Raw genomic sequence first — 18900 nt, 5'->3', positions numbered from 1 at the left:
GAGAATAGCTACAGCGAGCTGCTTATACTCTCAGCTTTCCTGACACGTAATCAAGCATTTAACTCCATGCAGGGAGAGGAAGTGTTTGAACGGCGGATGTGGAGTGCCTGATGAGGACGAGGGAGGAGAGCGGGACGAGGCTGATAGCGGGAGGTTCAGTGAAGGAGAAACAGAGGAGGAGAATGTGATTGACTGCGGTCTGAAGCTGAGGAAAGTCAGCTTTATAGAGAAGGTACAGATCTGCGCCTCAGTTGAACTTTGACTTGTTGTGAGAGTAAAAATAACAACAGCAGCTGTTGTGTTGATCTGAAGGTGGACAGAAGGCCGGCCTGTGGTGGAGCCTCCATGGAAAACAGCTTCCTGGAAGAAGGGAGCCCCACCATGGTGGAGAAGGGAATGGACCCTGCTTCTGTGTTTGAAATGTGTGACGACGACGACGATAATGGCATCCATTATGTGAAGGACTCAGGAGGGGGTGGCTCTGAGGGGCTCAGCGCTGCTGCTGCAGGTGGCGTAGCCTCGCCGCCCTCTGCCTCCGAGAACGGCACGTCACTGCGTCACAGGAGAAGAGGGCAGAGCGTTGAGAGGGCGGAGCCTAAAAGCAAAAGGGATTCATGGATGGATCCTCCTGAGGAGATCGAGAGCACCACGCTCACTCAGGCTGAGATGGAAAGCTGCATGCAGACCTACGCTGTAAGAACCCCTCTGTAGAGTTTCAAGTGGTAAAAAACTGAAATCTGCAAATCACCAAACAAGCTGACGCCTGGACCTCATAGGGCAGCTTTCCAACAACAACAAACCTTTTTTTAAGCTGTTATAATTGACTTTTCTAGTTACTAAAGCTTATCTGTCTTTTAAGATAAAGGATAAAGAAATTACAGGAATTTGGGGAAAATGTGATTCAAGCTTTGATTAGCAAACAGATCAACCATCAACAAGGGTGTTTTCTTTGATTTTCAATACAGGCAAAATATTCAAACTTGAATTATATAAAGATGTCAAACTGATGCAACCTCAGCCCACTGTTTAAAGTGATCAAATAAAGTTAAGAACAGATCAATAACTGAGTGAAACATATAACTGACTGGCATGCCCCCTTCTGGCTATTTTAAGTAGGGTTCCTAAGGCATCTGAATATGCAAAGAGCATCTTGTGCAATCTAGAATTACTCAGAAGAAAAAGCACAAGATGAGTTGTTAAAGTAGTGGACTGCATGATTTCAACAAAATTGCTTTTACTCAGTTTTATCAATTATTATTTATAAATAGTTTAAAGGTTTAGTGTTCATTAATCAATATGAGCATTTTAGTCTGTCTTGCAAATTATCCTGGTTTAGCCATAGAAGTTAAGTTTTATCTTCAGTCCCTGTCACCTTGATTGTACATAAGAAACATATTTAAGAATTCATTTACATCTTTGTTATTTTGAAAATTCAATAACTGAAAGGTTTAGCTATAAAATCAGTCTAAGTAGAAGCTAAACTTAGGACAGTGCTTATGCTCTGTACTGAAAGCTTGTGTTTTATATCGTCCTTTTCACTCCCTCAGCACAACTGCTGGACAAATCAAGCACAAGATAATTCCTCCATATTTACTTCTTGGTTCTTGACATCATTGTACTATTTTTATACCTTTACTCATGTGAATGTTTCACCCTGTCTGTTTTGCAGGACACCTTCCAGGACTATCAGGAGATGTTTGTCCAGTTTGGCTACGTGGTGCTCTTCTCCTCTGCCTTTCCTCTGGCAGCCATGTGTGCGCTCATCAACAACATCATCGAGATCCGCAGCGATGCCTTTAAGCTGTGCACTGGGCTGCAGAGGCCTTTTGGAGTCCGAGTGGAGAGCATTGGCCAGTGGCAGGTGAGACTCAGGGATTCATGTAGGTTAGTCAGTTAAAATATTCACAGTGAAAATGTTTCAGAGTGACTATTAATTCACAGATAGCACAGAACCTGAATACAACCTTTTCATTTTGCAAACCAACTCAACAGAACTGACAATCTTTTTTTTTATCATGTCCTCTCAGACGGCGATGGAAGCCATGGGCCTGATTGCTATAATAGTGAACTGTTACCTGATTGGTCAGTGTGGTCAGCTGCAACGCCTGTTCCCTTGGCTCAGTCCTGAGATGGCCATCATCTCCATCGTCATCCTCGAGGTACCGTGTTTATTCCCGACCTCACCTTGTGATGATTAGTACCTATTGCAGTTCTTTGGTTTGTACACGTTAAAATGCAAACATCCATCCAAAGGTTGAAACCCCACCGTCGGTCACATCTTGAGATGATTTTTAAAAATCTTTAAAAATATTTTTCTAGTGTTAGCAACAGTACTTTTCTCAAAATTGTATTTAGAGATAAAAACTGTTTTCAGTAATAAATAAAACAGTGTGATTGTCATTAAAAAAAAAATTATATATATATATATACAGTATATATGTATATTTTTGTAGACTATCTTCCACAAAGTACTTAATAAGATCAAAAACACATTACCTATGCCCCCAAACCCAAAAAAGTAACAACACCTTATTCAAATCGTATTAACAGAGGTCACCATATTCAAATAGGCACTGTAGTACAAAATGTGAACAGAAATGTTTAGATGAATCAGCACATCTAATCTTTTGATTTTTAGAAATGAACTTTCTGCCATTATTTTTGGCAACTGTTTATTTCACATCAGCCAATATCTGCATGCATTTGCTCATTCATTCCACATATACCACATTCTGCAGCCATGCTGTGGACATTCTGCTACAAGGATTGCCTTTCCCTTCATTTTGGTTCTCTTGTTAATGTGATTAGTTCATAATTTTGTTATGCAGTTGAGACCTGTAGAATTTATTACAATATCATCTTGTCATTTATATCAAGTAAATAGATGAAAAAAACAATATCATCTTCAAGAATCTGCCCCCCAAATATAAATAATACATTTGTGGCATATATAGTGATCGAATAATCTGTATCAGTATAAAAAAAGTTATGTTGGTGCATCACTATTCTGAACTATTGAAAATGAAATTATTTGAAATGATAAAATTACATTTGAAATAATCAATACTTACCAATATACTATATATTAATATACTTTATTTTAATAACAAAAATCCACACTTAGAACAGCAACAGAAAGAAAAAATGTTTGTGTAATATAGGGTAAATAGACGTGACAAATAATGGGATACACATATACATATAAGAAAATTTTACACTTGAAGTAGAATAAATGCATAAGTAAAAATGGACAGAAGGTTAAAAACTGTGCAAGTAATGTTAAATTATTAACCTAAAAACACCTTTAAATAATTTTATATTATTTCAACCTTAAAAATGCAAAACTAAAACAAACTTTCAGCACTCTCTCGTTTCCAGTTCTGTGAGGCCTTGCCTAAGGCGGCACGGCGTTTCAAATACTGCATATTATCACAAGATCAGTGCACACAGCATTAATATTGAAAAGGACTGTTAGAAATGCAATATTTATAGACCATTGTTTTCCAAGTGTGATGAATTTTGAATGCAAACATGATAATTTCAGTTTTTAATTTTGCCATAATAAGCAACTCACAAGCAGAAGATCTAAAGATTCCAAATGTTTCATATAACAAAACATCTCTAATAACTTAAATGGGTAAAAACTGAGGCAAGACAGTTAATATAGGGTGTTCTTTTTATTTCTATATTTTCCCCCAATTTATCCTCATTTCACCTTTCCCCCTCAAGGAGCACCAAGCTGAACACACTAAATGGAACCAGGGAGTATTAACGGAAACATTTGAACCAGCATCAACACCTTGCTCTATCTACTAGGCTTTGAAAGGAAACCAGAAAGTTAAGAACTAACAGAATTGAGGAAAAATCAAAAAGTGTGCTGTACGATCAAAACATCCGTCAACAATCTTCACTGCTTCCCCTCCTAATTACCCTAAAAAAATTAAAGAAACACATGTTGTGTCTGGTTAAAACATTATACAAATATTTTTTAACTACTTGTATAAAATAACATTAAGTCCTTATGTGATCTGAAATACCAAAAAGCTGACAGTCTGTGTTCTTTTCCTTGTAACATATTTTATTGCATGATTAGATGAGCTTAAAAGGGTCAGTGCCGCTGATAGAGTTAGGTCCTGCCATTTTTGTAGAGATGAGCTTCAACAGTTCATGTTTTCTAAACATTATCCTGCATTAGGTGTGACCAAGTCCAGTCCTTGAGAGCTATTATCCTGCAACCTTTAAATGCATCTCTACTGAGCCGAATCACTAAATCCCCTCATCAACACGCCATGCAGCTCTAGAGATACCTGTTGATGAGCCATTCATTAGGTATACTGAAGGGATGCATCATAAGTTCAGTTTATACACATATTCAGGATAATTAATGTAGATTTTGAGCACTTTATTTTTAAACAACCAATCAGAGCAGTGTTGCAGTAGCTATATTGTTAACCCTTTTTGGGTTATGTGCCTTAATCAAAGGACCACTGACATAGATGGGGAAGCTGAAGCTTTTCCTCTTGAACACTTCTTCGACTGTTCTAGTTAAACAGTTCAACTAAAACATATTTTCTTTAGTCCAACTGTTTTTGATATTCTTTTTTGTTTCTGCATTTTTTTTTTTTTTTTTTTTTTCCTACTTGCTTTGATTCTGTTTTATCTTCCTGTATTTTAATCATGTAAAGCACTTTGCATTGTCTTTGTACTGAATTGTGCTATACAAATAAATTTGCCTTGCCTTCTAATAAAGTGTCTATTGGGCACTTTGATGAAGTTTTTACCTATAAACAAGTAAAAGTTAAAAAGCTATTACCATCCCAGCAAAATATAAAAATAAATTCCTCTTATAGCCAACTTAAATTAGGGCTGTAATAAGTTATAATTTTGCTAATTAATTATTCTATAGATATTTCTTTATTAACCAACTAATCTGACAGTAAATTGTTGTTTAATTTGAAGAAGGTGAAGCTAAAACTTCACTTCAGGGATTCCATAAGAAAATATTCACAAAAGTTTTACATCATTCATTCATTTGATTGCTGAAATAGTTCCCATTTACTTCAACACTCGATTGATCACTCCAGACCTAACTTGAATGTATGTCTCTGCTGCTGCTTCTGCCAGTGTTTTTTATTTTTTTATTTTACCTTGGTCCGCTCTGCACTCTGCTGCTGTTTGTGTCTGAAAGACAAGAACAGCTTGCGGCTCTGTTCTGGCCTGATTAAGAAGTCAAGCATAACCAGAAGGACATTTTACAGCCCACAGATTTTGGTGCTGCTATTAGTTTGAGTAAAATTAGTTTTTTGAATCAATACGTATAATTTTTTTCATGTCTGAATAGAACATAAACCATTCATATCAGGAATGCGTTTTCAAAATGTGTTTCATATGCCTTTTTTCCCTTTGTCTCTTTAAGCACTTTGCTATTCTCCTGAAGTACATCATCCATGTGGCCATCCCTGACGTCCCTACATGGGTCAAAGAGGAGATGGCGAAGCTGGATTACCAGCGTAGGGAGGCCTTTAAGGTAAAGTAGGAGGATGTTTGTAAGAGGTGCCGGGAATATTTTAGGGTACTGCCTGCTGGCAGCTCCCTGCTGGCATGGCTACTGCCTCTGGGTGCTGCTCTGCTTTATGGTGAAGCCAGATCTTAGGCTAAAAGCAAGTTATCCCGTTAGTGTTCCAACTACAGTAGTAGCCATTCAAAATTTCCTTTCCTTTCCTTGATAGGTCCTTGGCTGGTCCCCCACTATTCCTTTTTAAATAGCAATCTTTGTACTAAAATATTCTGTCATGTTTTTGTACATCAAGATCTTAAGACCCTTTAATTCAATAAAAGGGTGGAATCAGATTACAAAAATATGCACGCCCAGGAGAAGAAGGGGGGTCACTCCAGTGGCTGGAAGTTGGAGGAGATTTTGCTGGGATTTGCAGGGAAGTGGCTGCCATTCGGATACTACTCAATCAGATACTACTGAGAATTGCATAATTGTATCTTCTTAGACGATTTATGGAACTGTCGCCGTATCCTGAACCTTTATCACGTGTTGTACTTCATATGGGGCCCACCCACATAATATTGCTTACGGGCCTATTGTTGTGTCGTTACGCCATCAACAGCACCATACAGTTGCTTAATCCTAAACACAGAGCTCTGTTCAGTTTATCACCTAAGAAAAAAACCTAAACTGTCATCAGCTGAAAATAACAGGTGTTACTTAGTGTATTAGACCTGCAGCTGTAGCTGTAAAGATTACCCTTAACTATAAAGGTTTGTCTTGGGGATGTTAAATCGAAATGCCCAATACATGTTTTTGATATTTGGTAACAAAACACAGTTAAAATCATGCTCTATATGGATGGATGGATGGATGGATGGATGGATGGATGGATGGATGGATGGATGGATGGATGGATGGATGGATGGATGGATGGATGGATGGATGGATGGATGGATGGATGGATGGATGGATGGATGGATGGATGGATGGATATATGATCTATTTCAGGATGCTACTTTTACTGCAGCACCCTACGTGTTTGTTTTGTTTGTGGGGAAATTGATTCCTCTTCACCTGATTTGTATTTAACTTATGGAAGCAACATGCTTAACAGCTCAACATAATGAAAGAAACTCTGCAGTGCAGCCTTTCTCCTGCAGTGAGGGGATTTGTTAGATGGGGAGCAGCACAGCAATATTCGAATAGTTAGCAGAGTTAATGCTGATCTAGTAAACACCTTTACCCCCCTTCCTCTGCAGAAGCATGAGCGGCAGGCACAGCAGCATTACCAGCAGCTGCAGAGGAGGAAGAGGGAGGAGGAGGAGAGGCAGAGGCAGGCAGAGCACATGGCGCGCAGGGAGCGGGAGCGGGAGCGGGATGACAGCAAAGGTGACTCCTCCACAGACCATCACCACGACAAGAATCACGGAAGCAAATCTCGTTCTGGAGGCAGCGGTGGCGGTGGAGGGGGAGGAGGAGCTAGTGGTTCTGATAAACCCAAGAGGCCCAGCTCCCTGCTGGCAAACAACAATGTGATGAAGCTAAAGCAGATCATCCCACTGCAGAGTAAGTTCTCCTCAAGTGGAGCCCGCTCCCCTCAGTCGCCCACCGGAAGCGAGCCCAAGCTACCCGGGTTTCTCAGCTTCAAGTTCCTCAAGTCACCCGAGAACAAGAAGGAAGGAGCAGCCGCCTCCTCGTCCTCCTCTGCAGCGGCCACTAACGCAGCAGCATCTTCATCATCTTCATCATCAGGTAGCAGCTCTCAGGAGCGTTCTCAGTCACCCAGTAAGGCCTTCAACTCTGGAAAACTGTTTAACTTTGGGAAATCTGAAGGGGGGACATGTGTGAATGGGGCTCCGCTGCCCAGACCCGGTGATGGATCATCGTCACAGACGTCAGAAAGACAACCATCCCGGTCCGACTTAAACGGCGTTCCTGACGAGATCCCCTCACCTCCGGTCGAGGGATCTGAGAATGGACATGCCGCTGACTTGGACCTAACCAGCTCTAAAATCTAGTGGCTCAGGAGAGTGAAAACTACACATCAACCAGAGTTGATGTGCTTACTGTGAGAAAAAAGGCCTGACCAAGGTACTGGAAGCAAACCGATAGAAATGAATCAGACGAAAGGCGACTGTTGTTGCTGTCTGCTTTATTGCAGAGAGACAAACATAATCTGGCTTTCTACGACAGATGTAGATTCTGTCATGACCGACTAAAACACACTCACTCAAATTCTTCCTTTTCTGCAATACGTTAAGAAATGCATGAGCTGCGTTTCGACTATTTAAGCCTTTAAAGCAGAGAGCTATGTTTCCTGGGTTCCTTCATTCAGAAATTGTAAGCATCTTGATGGCCTGGCGTGACGAGACAGCCCAAGAAGCAGATTAAAAAACCAGATGGAAATATTTCCAGACTTCATGCTTCTTAAAGCAAGTAAACATTTTATCTCTTCTTTTTATTGTGAGGAGTTTCTGGGCCTTTCTCTTTTATAATGAAGTGGGTAAATGGAAAAGCAATATCAGTCAGTGTTTTAATATTTCTTAGCAGTAACATGAAATCTGTTTTCCCTGATAAAATCACCAGCTTTTGTTTTTAAAACAGAGTTGACGTCTGAGCGTTCAGTTTCCTTCCCTTTCTGTAACAGACGAAAGAAGAAAGTAATTAGCTTAGTAAGCCAAATTGCTCGTTTCAGTATTTTTCCCAGGAGAAATTTAAGAAGGGAAGGGGAGAAGAAGGCGACGGGTGAAGGTGACGGTGGAGAAAGTGGAGCATGGATGCCTGTTGCGAGCTGTTCTGCATCCAAGCCCGTAGAGAAGCGGGTAAACACAGATGGCGCTTTGTTCCAAACACACCAGCCAGACTTGGCTAAATGAGTCCAGAGTTAAAGAGAAGACAGTTGAGCTAAACTCAAACGACCTGACAACAAGCTGGGCTCCAGCCTGATTCACAGAGTTATGCAAAAACCTGTTTTTATTCCAATATAATAAATCCTCCTCTGCACCTTCCTCATTTATTGGCTCCTCATAGTAAGGATGTGTAAAAGCCTTAAAATGAATGCATCTTGATAATGGTTGATTGAGCCAGCAGTTATAGCTTTAGGGGAAAGTTTTTTTTTTTTTTTTTTTTTTTTTTTTATAGATTTAGAAATAAAATTCAGAAAAAGCTATTTTAGGGATGAGAATTCAGTGTTCCAGTGTCCTGCTTCCTCTCATGCTCTTTTCTGTTTAATCAGGATTTAGCTCTTGGGACTAAGATGGCCTTGGACCATTTAGTCAAATGTTTTGGACTATTTTCCCACTGATAGAAACCTCAAATTTTTTTTGTCGTATTTCATGATATGTTACATTCTAACATGGTTCTCATGGCCTCTAGTAGCAACACAGTCCCACAGGATCACACATCCACCCCTTTACCCAATAGTGGGAATGAACTGTTTTTCAGCAAATTCAATATTTAACCACCAACCCAAGTTAATTGTTTGTTGACAAAACATCTGACCAAACCAAGTGGGGTCAATTAAAGTCCCAGCAACAGGAAAGACAAATCTTTTCTTTCTGAAATACCCCCATAGTTCCTTTTATGGAGACTTGGGGACCTTAAGAGGTAGTTTTTTAAGTGATCTCTTGAGATTGTTTTTTTTTTTACTTCCATTAGCAAGAGAGACAGAGATGTGAGTCCCATCATATTTCTACCCCAGAGAAACAAAATATTATGTCAAGTCTAATAAAGGATATATTAAAAGTAGACTCAATTAGAACACATTTATTTTTAGAAGTACTATTAAAGACATCAGACAGTGTAAATTTTCTTTTTCTTTTTTATGTGAGAACATGATTGTTTTTAACACCAAGGTAAATTTTAAAAAAAATATCCACTTCTTTTATTCTCTTTAGGCATTTTTTTTTAAACAAACTGTTTTTTGGGAAATGCTGTTAACTCAAAGTGTACACTATTCCACAACAGATTAAGAAACCGAAAACAAACAAAAATAGAGGAGAAAATGCAAAAAGTGAATCATGTTGGAGACCTAAACAACCCGCTAGTTGCTTTACTTGTTGTTTTGTTTACACCAACATATAAGAGGAGGGTCATAAAAAGATGGTTTCTAAAGCTCCTGTTGTATTATTGCTTATATTATCTGTTATCAGTTAACTTCATGTAAATCCGTCATCTAAAACACAGTAAGTCATTATTATTATTTCCCTTCTGCGTGGCCTCCAGAAGGTGGTGCCAGCTTATAAAAAAGACCATAAATATCACCAGACTGTGGGCATCAATGCGCAGCAGCACTGGTTGAATCAATGGGTGCATTATGAGATGGAAGTGCATCATCACAACGTCTGACACACATCTTCCATGTTTCAGAGGCCGCTGAACTGTTCTGTGGGCTGACAGAGGGAAACATTAACTATGCATTTACACACTTTCACCTCCGATAAGGACTTTGGCAATAACAGTGAATGGAAGCTGATACTGTAGATCGACATCGCCCGCATTTAGTTCTAGCTTTTTTTTTTCCAACCTTTCTTTACTCTTTATTTCCACTGCTTCATTAAAATAATCTTTTTCTGTTGCATCTGCCTTTTTAGACCAGTTTTGAATAATAAAAGAATTTAGGCAATACAGAAAAACACAGGATAACTCATGCTGCAACATCATTTAACCGTCAGTATAAGTGTGTTCACTTCAGTTTCTCTGGACACTGTCCATTTTAAATGTAAACTAGGCGTACCCAGGATGAGAGGCATATATTCTGTCTTTGTGTGTACTGTTTGGAGGCTGGGATATGAATTGTTGTAGGGAAGCAGTGCAGCAATTTAGATTTTATGGAGCTCAGTCTCATAAAAAAACACTCCCAGTTTGCTGCATTTGGATTTCAGGGATGAAGAACATCACAATGCATTAAGAGTCCCATCTTCATCATGTGTAAATGCTTTAAATATTCAAGAAGAGGCTGGGTTTGGGCTGTTTGCTAAAGCATTACATTTTCCTGTGCAGACATTTTCACTTTTTCCAGTTTGAAACAACAACCATCAAAATAATTTGTCTTCATTAGATACTGGAGGCATGAGGAAACCATTGAGAATGGAGGAGGGACTATAGAGAAAAGGCTGAGCACAGGCATCCACCGAAGGAAGCTCATCCTCTCTTAGCTTTTACCATCTTCGATCCGATGGGGAATCAGTGCAGGGGAACTGGGTGGATTTATCAAATGCATCACGCTCTAGATGTTAAGGTTGGGTGTGAACAGGTGAGGTTCTCACTACAGCTTTGTGAGAACCCACCGACCCTAACCTCAAAACAATGACGTTTTCATAAAAGTCTCACAGAAATGACATCAAATGCTCTTCCAATGTATAAAAGAGAAGAAAAAAAAAGATCTTTTAAAGACAAATACTGGGAAATGGGTTTATTTATTTCTTTTAATTTATTTTGTCATATTTTTGTAAAATCTGAAAAGAATAGTTAATAAAACTCTTTTCAAATGCTTTGAATGTGTTGGATTTTGTTTTAGATATTTCCCTGTTGACCAGATGAAAGGGGCCTTTCATGGTTCCTCAAGTGGGTTTCAAGGAGAAGAAATCGGTAGAAAACATTTTACCTGCAGGAGAAGACAGTGTTTGGTAAAGGTTTTAAACCCCTTAAAACTTTTTTTTAACTTTAAACCGTGATTGTCTTTTATTCACGTCTTAGGTCTGAGAAGATTACCCAAATAATTTCTATTTGCTAAAAGGCAAAAAAAATGTTTGGTTTTTTTAGCTTCTTCAATCAAATGTTTTCGTACACTAAGATTATTATGCCTTGTTGATATATTGGGAAAACACATCTGCAGGCTTCTGTTGGATTAATTCACAAACTAGGTCAGTTGAAGGCACACTGCAAAAACTGCTTCCTCTGTTGGATTGAGAGAAAATTAAAGGAAGTTATCAAGAGATACCTGAAGGTCCTACTTTCATGGATATATTTGTTCAGGAGGGAGGATAGGTTCTGAGGCCCAGATGTGAAGGTTTAATGGTGTGAGATCTAACCAATAAACATGCTGAAGCTGAACAGACTCCACTGGAAACGCAACTGCCAAGTCGTCCATAAGAAAAGACAGAGGAGGCTGTACTTTCAGTGTTTGCAGCAACATTGGAAAAAAAAATCAAAATCTAGATAAGTAATTTTTTCTTAAAATAAGAGTTTTTTCTTGGATTGAGGAGGTAAAAGAGACAGTTTGCCGATGGAACAAGACAATTTACTCTTAAATTAAAACATAATTGCATTTTCTTATTTTAAGTGCATATTATCTAATTCTATGAGTAAAAATACTAATTTCGTTGGCAAACTATTTACCTACTCAAATTTAGGGTAAATACACTTAATTTCCGAAATTTTTACTGATTTTATAGTGATGCATATCATTTGTTGTGGAGACTGATCTTTTCTGCCTTAATCTGCAGAGTTAACAGCATCAATGACAATAAAAATGCTGGAATAAAAAACTTGAATCAGAGCAAATGAATTAAAGAAGCTAAACAAGCTAATAAAGAAGGCCATTTCTGTTTTAGGAGCTCCTCTATATCCTCTGGAGATGATTTCACACAGAATTCTTCATAATAAAAGAAGAACTGTGAACATCCTCTAGAAGACAGTTAAACAACAAGTGTCATCATTCAAAGGGTTCTCCATGTGTCTGTAAGACAGACCATTACATTAGATCCTGCAAACAGTTAACATCTTAAACTCATTACTGGAGCATCCATTTTCTCTTTGTGATCAAATAAAATATTAAATGAGTTACATTGTCAGGAAATGCTGGACAGACATTTGTCGATCTGAGAGGAAGAAATCAATAATTTTAAGTGAACACAAACCAAAGCTAAATATGACCAGAAAAAAAAAATCACTTAAAATATCCTGATGTGTGTAAAAAACAAAAAAACAAAAAGAAAACCACACATTTGGAGTTGTAATTTGACCAAAAGAAAGCTTGAGTTATCCTGCTGCATGATATGATGATACTGTATAATCATTAAATAAGAGTAGGACCAGAATGTTCTATGCAACCATGTATTATTTATCAGATCCCTCAGTCCTTCATGTTCTTTCTCTTTACCCAGTTCCATGAGATCCGACTTCTTATGGTTGGTAATAAATACATGTTAAAAAGAGGAAACAAGTTTCAATCAGGCTTTATTTAAGCAAAGCTTAACAGAACATCTGATCAAACACACAGTATGGGAGCAAGGCTTAGGGTGGAGCTGAACAGTCTATCAAAGCAGAAGTATATGTTTTATAATTAATAAAAAAAACAAAAAAAAAACACTGGAGCTGTACACTGCTGCATCGTCGGATAAAAGATCAGGAAAGTTCAACGTGACTGCCGGGCAGTGATAAGAGCAAGTAGCTTCATTGCAGCGGTGGAGCCTAAACCACCAGAATCACCTGAAAGCAGGACTGGGACTGAACGCTACTGTCCATGCTTGATGTGCGTTATGTGGCTGGAAATAATAAAAGATCCCTTTCAAACATCGCTCTGCGTTTATTCATGCTCGAACTCAAACAAAAAAACACGCGAATCTGGAGAACACCTTCGAGCCACGGCAGCTGAGGGGATCCGACCCACGATGAGCAGTTGTAAGGCCTCTAAGCTGATACAAGACGTCATCACAACCCCCCCTTCAGTTATGCAACATAACATCCAGCAGTTAAAACAACAACATGCAAGCGAGATAACATCCACTGGGTTGCATCTTTTTCTTGTTGTATCCAGGGGTATGTTTTTATTTAGTGAAACACAAACTTGTTCTGGTTTTATTTATTTAGGGAAAAGTTAAATAAAGCCCTCTCCACCCATCCTCTCATGTAATTGGATATTTTTATTACTATCTGTGCTGTTAAAGGTCTGAATATATCCAAATTCCTCCCTCTAAGAAAATCAACTGCTGTCTGTAGCCATAGTTAGCGAGATGCTAGATTTAAAATGCATCTCAGACACATTAACACCCTAAACCCTACGAGCAATGGTCCCAGAATATACAGCACACAGGGATATATTCACAGATCTTACATGGGGGAGATTTTAGAAGAAATTGCTCCTCTTTGTGCTCTTTGTCACAGTGCATTCTTTGTTAGACTGGGTTTTTAGGGATGCTGAAGCGCCCCCCAGTGGCTAAAAAGTGGGCAGTGAAGCAGAGTGGGCACTGCCGGCTGGCTCAACGACAAGTGGCAATAAAATTAAAAGAGTAAGAAAATGTTCATATGGATCATAGAGGACGCTGCAGGTGACAGAACTACATGTTTATCTCTTAAAGTAGAGTCTGACCTTTCCTGTCCAGTCTATCTCCATTTTAAATCTACACACTCAATAGTCGCTCAGGTCAGGCATACAGAACACACATTCACATGCATACAAACACTTACAGGCGTTCTGGCTCACATGGAGAGGAGTCAACATGTTCGGACTGTCAGAGCCAAAGTAAAAAAAACGTACATTTAGATGGATTCTGACCCAACCTTAACACAGTCAGCCGGGAAAACCCTGATCAGTGCACCTCTTTTCACAGCTACCACGTTTTTATTCGGGTTCACCCAACTTTTCTGTGTTCATTGCTTCACATTGGCTACACCCTGGATGTGCACACGCATCCTCATCCCCTCACACACAAACACACACTTTATGAATCCTCATTCATCTCTTGGCTGTCTGTCCTGGCGATTTTCCTCGGAGGTGCTGGGCTGTCCGCTTCGCCTTGTTCCTGTTCCCTCTTCTTTGCTGCATTCTGCTTAAAAACAAAACGTTTTAGAAAGGTCGGTACAAGGAAGTACCAGGTTGGAGATTTTTTTTTTTTTATTTCGAGAAAAAAGTCGTAATATTATGACAATAAAGTCGTAAAATAATGAATATAAAATTGTAAAATCACAAGAATGAAATTGTAAAATTACAAGAATAAAGTCATAAAATTACAAGAATAAAGTCATAAAATTACAAGAATAAAGTCGTAAAATTACAAGTTTACCCTAGTACTCCGTCATAGTACAAGTGATTATCCAGCTACCACACAACAGATATGAGAGTCTGTGATGTAATTAAGATAAAAAAATAATTAAGAAAGGAATCACCTTTTTGTCCCACTGCTGATGCAGGAAACGCAGGAGGATGTTGGTTTTCTCTGTTACAATAACTGTAACCAACAAACATATGAGATAAACAAAAGAGCATGGTGGTTAACTTTACACAGTTTTAACTACTCACAAGGAAAATAGAATATCAATAATATAAAATCTTAATAAAGACACAGACATCAGAACTTCAATCCCATTCCCCATTTCAAAAGTAGAAGGCAACAGAATGCAGACTGCATCTAACCTAATGTGCTTCAGCAAAGATATATGCAGATATTTACAGAGCAGTAAATGTCTTTTTAAAAGGCTTTATGCATAGAATAACTGCTACTATAGATATATACAGGTTATTGCTATGTTTTGGTCCAGAGGCTGTGGCACCTCCCAGAGGACAGGAAGATTAAATCTATTTACTGGGCTATCGGGGCTTTCCTGATGTCACCTGTACAAACTTTGCATCTACATTTTTTCTTTTTTTTTTTTGCTTACCCCTTCCTTTCGCATGTTTCCTACAATTTATTCCACAAACCCACAATCTGACCTTTAAGTCCCTAAATATCCTTAGTAGCTTCTTTTAAGCAATATACAACCAACAAATTACAGCTTCAAAGTCATTAATTGTGTTGATGCTGTTTATACTCTGAACATTAAAGTCACCAAAGTCCAGGCTGTTAAAATAAATGTGTGATGTTGTGGTTGTACTCACTCTGTTCAGACGGATACTCCCTTGTGGGAAGGTAAACAGAGGGCCGTCGATTCTGTACAAACAAAACAGAAAGAACTAAGAAAGTACAGTAAAGACTTTTTCAGATTTACTTCATTCGTTCAACAGTTTTTATCAGAGAATAACTTCTATATTCAGTTTCCCAACAAAACTACATCTAAATTTATAACATGCATTAAACAAATTTTAACTTTAAATCTATTAATAATAAAGATAGATTAATGGTTAATGAACAGAATCTCCTTTTCCTCAAACTCATATGTTAACAAGCCTTAACAATGATGGTTGTTACACAGTAGATAGAAAAACAATTGCAACCGAATGACTGTGTGTAGCAGCGGCAGCTGTTTACTGAGGGAAATATGGGCAGTTTTCCAGGGCAGCATCATTAGAGGTTTGGGGCACAAATGCTGCAGAAAAAAACAACTATATTCCTCAGTTTCCCCTTGGAAGAGTTTTATATTGCTCTTGCCTTTGCAGATGCTGAGGAGTTAGCTCTCCAATTAGGGCACTGTGATTTCTAGAATGCAAAAAAACGACAAACTAACACCCAAAAAAACAGACAAAAAGGAATTCACTTTAAAATTTGGATCCCTAATATGAGAGAGAAAAGCCAAAAGTATGGTCTGATGTAATTTGCTACGTGCCTTTTTCCTTCTGCCACAGCCTTCTGTACTTGTTGCTACCTGTTTAGGTGGAGCTCTGCTTGTGTCTTCACAAAAAAGGAGAAAAACAGTTTGCATATAACTTTGTCAGCAGACAGCTGACTGGACCCATAATTCATCGTGGGAGTTCATTTACATATTTAGAGTCATATCAGAAACAGGCGATGGAAAAGCAAGCCGGTGTGAACTGGTCTCACTTGCAAAGAGTTGAACAAGGAACCAAATCAGTAGCATTGTGCCATCATTGAAGATTTCTTTATGTGATATATAAATGATTTTACAAAATCTGGAAAAGAGTTAATCAACTTTCTTGCCCTTCATATCATACTTAGAAAACTTGCAGGTAAATAAACACAATCATAATGGAAAAAAATTTAATGTTGGTTAAAAAAAACAAACTAAAGGATTTTATTTGGCCCACTGCTTTTAGAGTAGGCCTTATATGATTACCTGCCAGGGGCTGTAAGGCACCTCCTCACATCAGATAGGACAATTTATGATTTTTGCTGTGACCAGGTTATAGCTGCATAACAGAAGTTTTCATATAATATAATTATTTTTGTTTCAGTGATTTCAGGAGGAAAGGAATTCACCAAGAGGCTGAGGACATTGAAAAAAAAAAGAAAAAAAAAGTATTGTATTAAAGAGGGGAAAAAAAACATAGAATGATGCATCCAAAATAGAACTTGGCAATCATTAGTGATCTCAGCAATAAGGCTCAAAGAAAAAATACAGCAGCTCTGCTCTCCTTCCCTATACTCCAATGGGTGGGTTAATATATTCAATTAAAAAATACCCACAAATATCTATCTGAACAACATATGGATTAAAAAAACTGTAAGAAAACTGTGTTTCCAAACTTAAATTTAATTTATGGCTACTATAATTCTTTATTTATGTATTAACTACCTACTGTTAGTCATTTTTTAGTATAGCAGCTAAAGTCTGTGTACGTATTAGATACTGGGGATGAAGGTTCAAATTTAAGTTTTATTAGGAAGGGTATCTGCAGTAGAAAATCTAAAAGCGTTGTAATGGCTATATAATGGAGCAGCTAAAAGAACTCACCTGCCTCAGCCTGCTATTGCTGCCAAGTCACGGCTAAATGTAGTACTGCCTTAAGATCAATTTAGTTGCTTTTACAGTAAAAGCTCATCCTCCATCTACATTGTTGAGTTACAACCACTTACTGCTGCTGCATTTAGCTTAACAGCAGCAAACAAACCCATCATTACATCACATTAGTAACAACACCTATTATTACTAAGAGCTCCTTGTTATAACCAGTCATGTCTTATGAATTTTCCCATATTCATAGCAGATATGTCACATCCTTCCTATTAATAATAAAGTTTAATTTGGTTAAACTGCAGATTTGTGTAAAGACTCTGGCCTGATATTAATTTTTACTGATAAAAAAAAACTAACCCTTTTCTAAGACTCCTGTGTAATTATAACAAATAAGAGATTAAATACAGAACAGGGAAGTTCATCAAGAAAGTTAAACCTGAGGAAATTTTACAGAGAAAAACAACAACAGGGACCTTTAGAGATCTATTGTTTAAAATGTGGGGGATTTTACTTTACTGGTGTAATTACGGGGATGCAGAAAGCTGTGGTGTTACTTTACTATAAGACCATTTATTACCACTTCTACATTTTCAATTAATCATTAGATCTAATTTATCTTTTAACACCTATGTAATAACAGAGGCTACTTACAGATGCTTTGCAAACTGAGTCTGCGTGGAATCTGCTGAAGTTGCTTTTATTGTAAACTGGGAGTCCTTTCAAGAAATCAGCCTGTGGGGAGAGATAGGTTATGGTTATAAAAATCATATGGATCTTTACAGGTCTTTAGACTTTTATATAAACTCCTTTACTTTCATTTAGTTGAAATGTGTAACAGGCGCCTTTTAAACTAGTTATTTGAAGACATCAACAAGATTTTTAGATCAAAGTCTATTTCTCATCGCCTCTTTATAAAACCCTAGAAAGGTAACGGTGTTCAGCTGCCATCTCTGAATCGTTAGCTGAATTGGTTCACTCTGTATCAGGCGTAGTTGAATAAAAATGCCGGTTTGGCCTGAACCGAAGCAGGTGTGGCTAAAACCCAGCTAGCAATATGCTACATTAAACCAGAGCGCTATCCCAACACATTCTTTGTATTCGAGCTAAAAACGTAAACAGCAAGCGTGTTGTACAACAAGTACCTTCTCCATGATGACGACGGCAGGAATGTGTAACGTCGACTCGCCGACCAGGAGGCCTGACTCGGTGTTTGTTGTGCTGCTCGTAATGCCCCCGCAATAGCTAACAGGCTAGGCTAGGCAGCTAACCAGACGGATTTTATAGGAAAAAAAAGAACTATCAGCCTTTACATAAAGCCTCTGGTGTCCATATTTAGACATATGTCCAGGAATTCACCAAAACTTACACAGCACTCACACAAAAAACAATCCAAGTTGACATTCTATAAGCTTGTAAAGCTATTTACATACAACCCCTTCGGCTAATGTTATAGCTGAATAGCAAGGATGTTTACGTAACCACGCCCACTAAGCGGCTATTGGTTAATTTTTGCATTGAAGTGACGACAGCTGAACCTGACAGCCAATCGGAATACAGAGCTCAACCTGCCGTGTTGACGAGCCTCGTTTCCGATAGAATGAGTAGTGATGAGAATTAGGTTTCTTTTATGGATCCAAATCGTTTGGCTCACATACTTAAAATAGTCGACTCGACTTAAATGGCTTTAGAATAATTCTGTTAGCCTATACACCACAGAATAGCTTACCACCGAAACACATTGCAGATTTGGTGTTAGTGTATCAATTGCTCAGACATCTCAATCATTTATGCTCCCCTAATCTGGAATAATCTACAATAAAAGTTTAAAA

General features: G+C 38.1%; 2 protein-coding genes across 3 annotated transcripts in view; one reads left to right on the top strand and one right to left on the bottom strand.

The window, feature by feature from the left end:
• Nucleotides 1-8612, top strand: part of ano8b (anoctamin 8b) — a 56104-nt gene extending 47492 nt beyond the window's left edge. Inside the window, exons 14-19 of the mRNA XM_038286488.1 lie at nt 73-232; nt 313-693; nt 1670-1861; nt 2028-2159; nt 5417-5527; nt 6760-8612. Of these exons, the coding sequence (XP_038142416.1) occupies nt 73-232; nt 313-693; nt 1670-1861; nt 2028-2159; nt 5417-5527; nt 6760-7518 (1735 nt within the window). The 3' untranslated portion in view covers nt 7519-8612. The remainder of the gene's footprint in view (nt 1-72; nt 233-312; nt 694-1669; nt 1862-2027; nt 2160-5416; nt 5528-6759) is intronic.
• Nucleotides 8613-13591: 4979 nt separating this feature from the next.
• On the bottom strand, nt 13592-18558 carry dda1 (DET1 and DDB1 associated 1). Of its 2 annotated transcripts, none has more exons than XM_038286470.1 (5): nt 18214-18558; nt 17723-17803; nt 15318-15369; nt 14609-14670; nt 13592-14271 (listed from the first exon to the last, which is right to left on the bottom strand). In XM_038286470.1, exons 1-5 carry the CDS (start codon nt 18220-18222, stop codon nt 14164-14166), a joined length of 312 nt encoding a protein of 103 aa, XP_038142398.1. In that variant the 5' UTR covers nt 18223-18558; the 3' UTR covers nt 13592-14163. The 2 variants fall into 2 exon arrangements, with proteins under 2 accessions (XP_038142398.1, XP_038142404.1); XM_038286476.1 differs by having other exon boundaries at nt 13592-14268; nt 18214-18556.
• Nucleotides 18559-18900: the final 342 nt, after the last annotated feature.

The sequence above is a fragment of the Cyprinodon tularosa genome, unplaced genomic scaffold, assembly GCF_016077235.1.
Source record: "Cyprinodon tularosa strain WSP-4 unplaced genomic scaffold, ASM1607723v1 ctg106, whole genome shotgun sequence".
NCBI classification, from domain to species: domain Eukaryota; kingdom Metazoa; phylum Chordata; class Actinopteri; order Cyprinodontiformes; family Cyprinodontidae; genus Cyprinodon; species Cyprinodon tularosa.
Note: the sequence above shows the minus strand (reverse complement) of the source record. Positions and strands in the feature narration are given on the sequence as shown.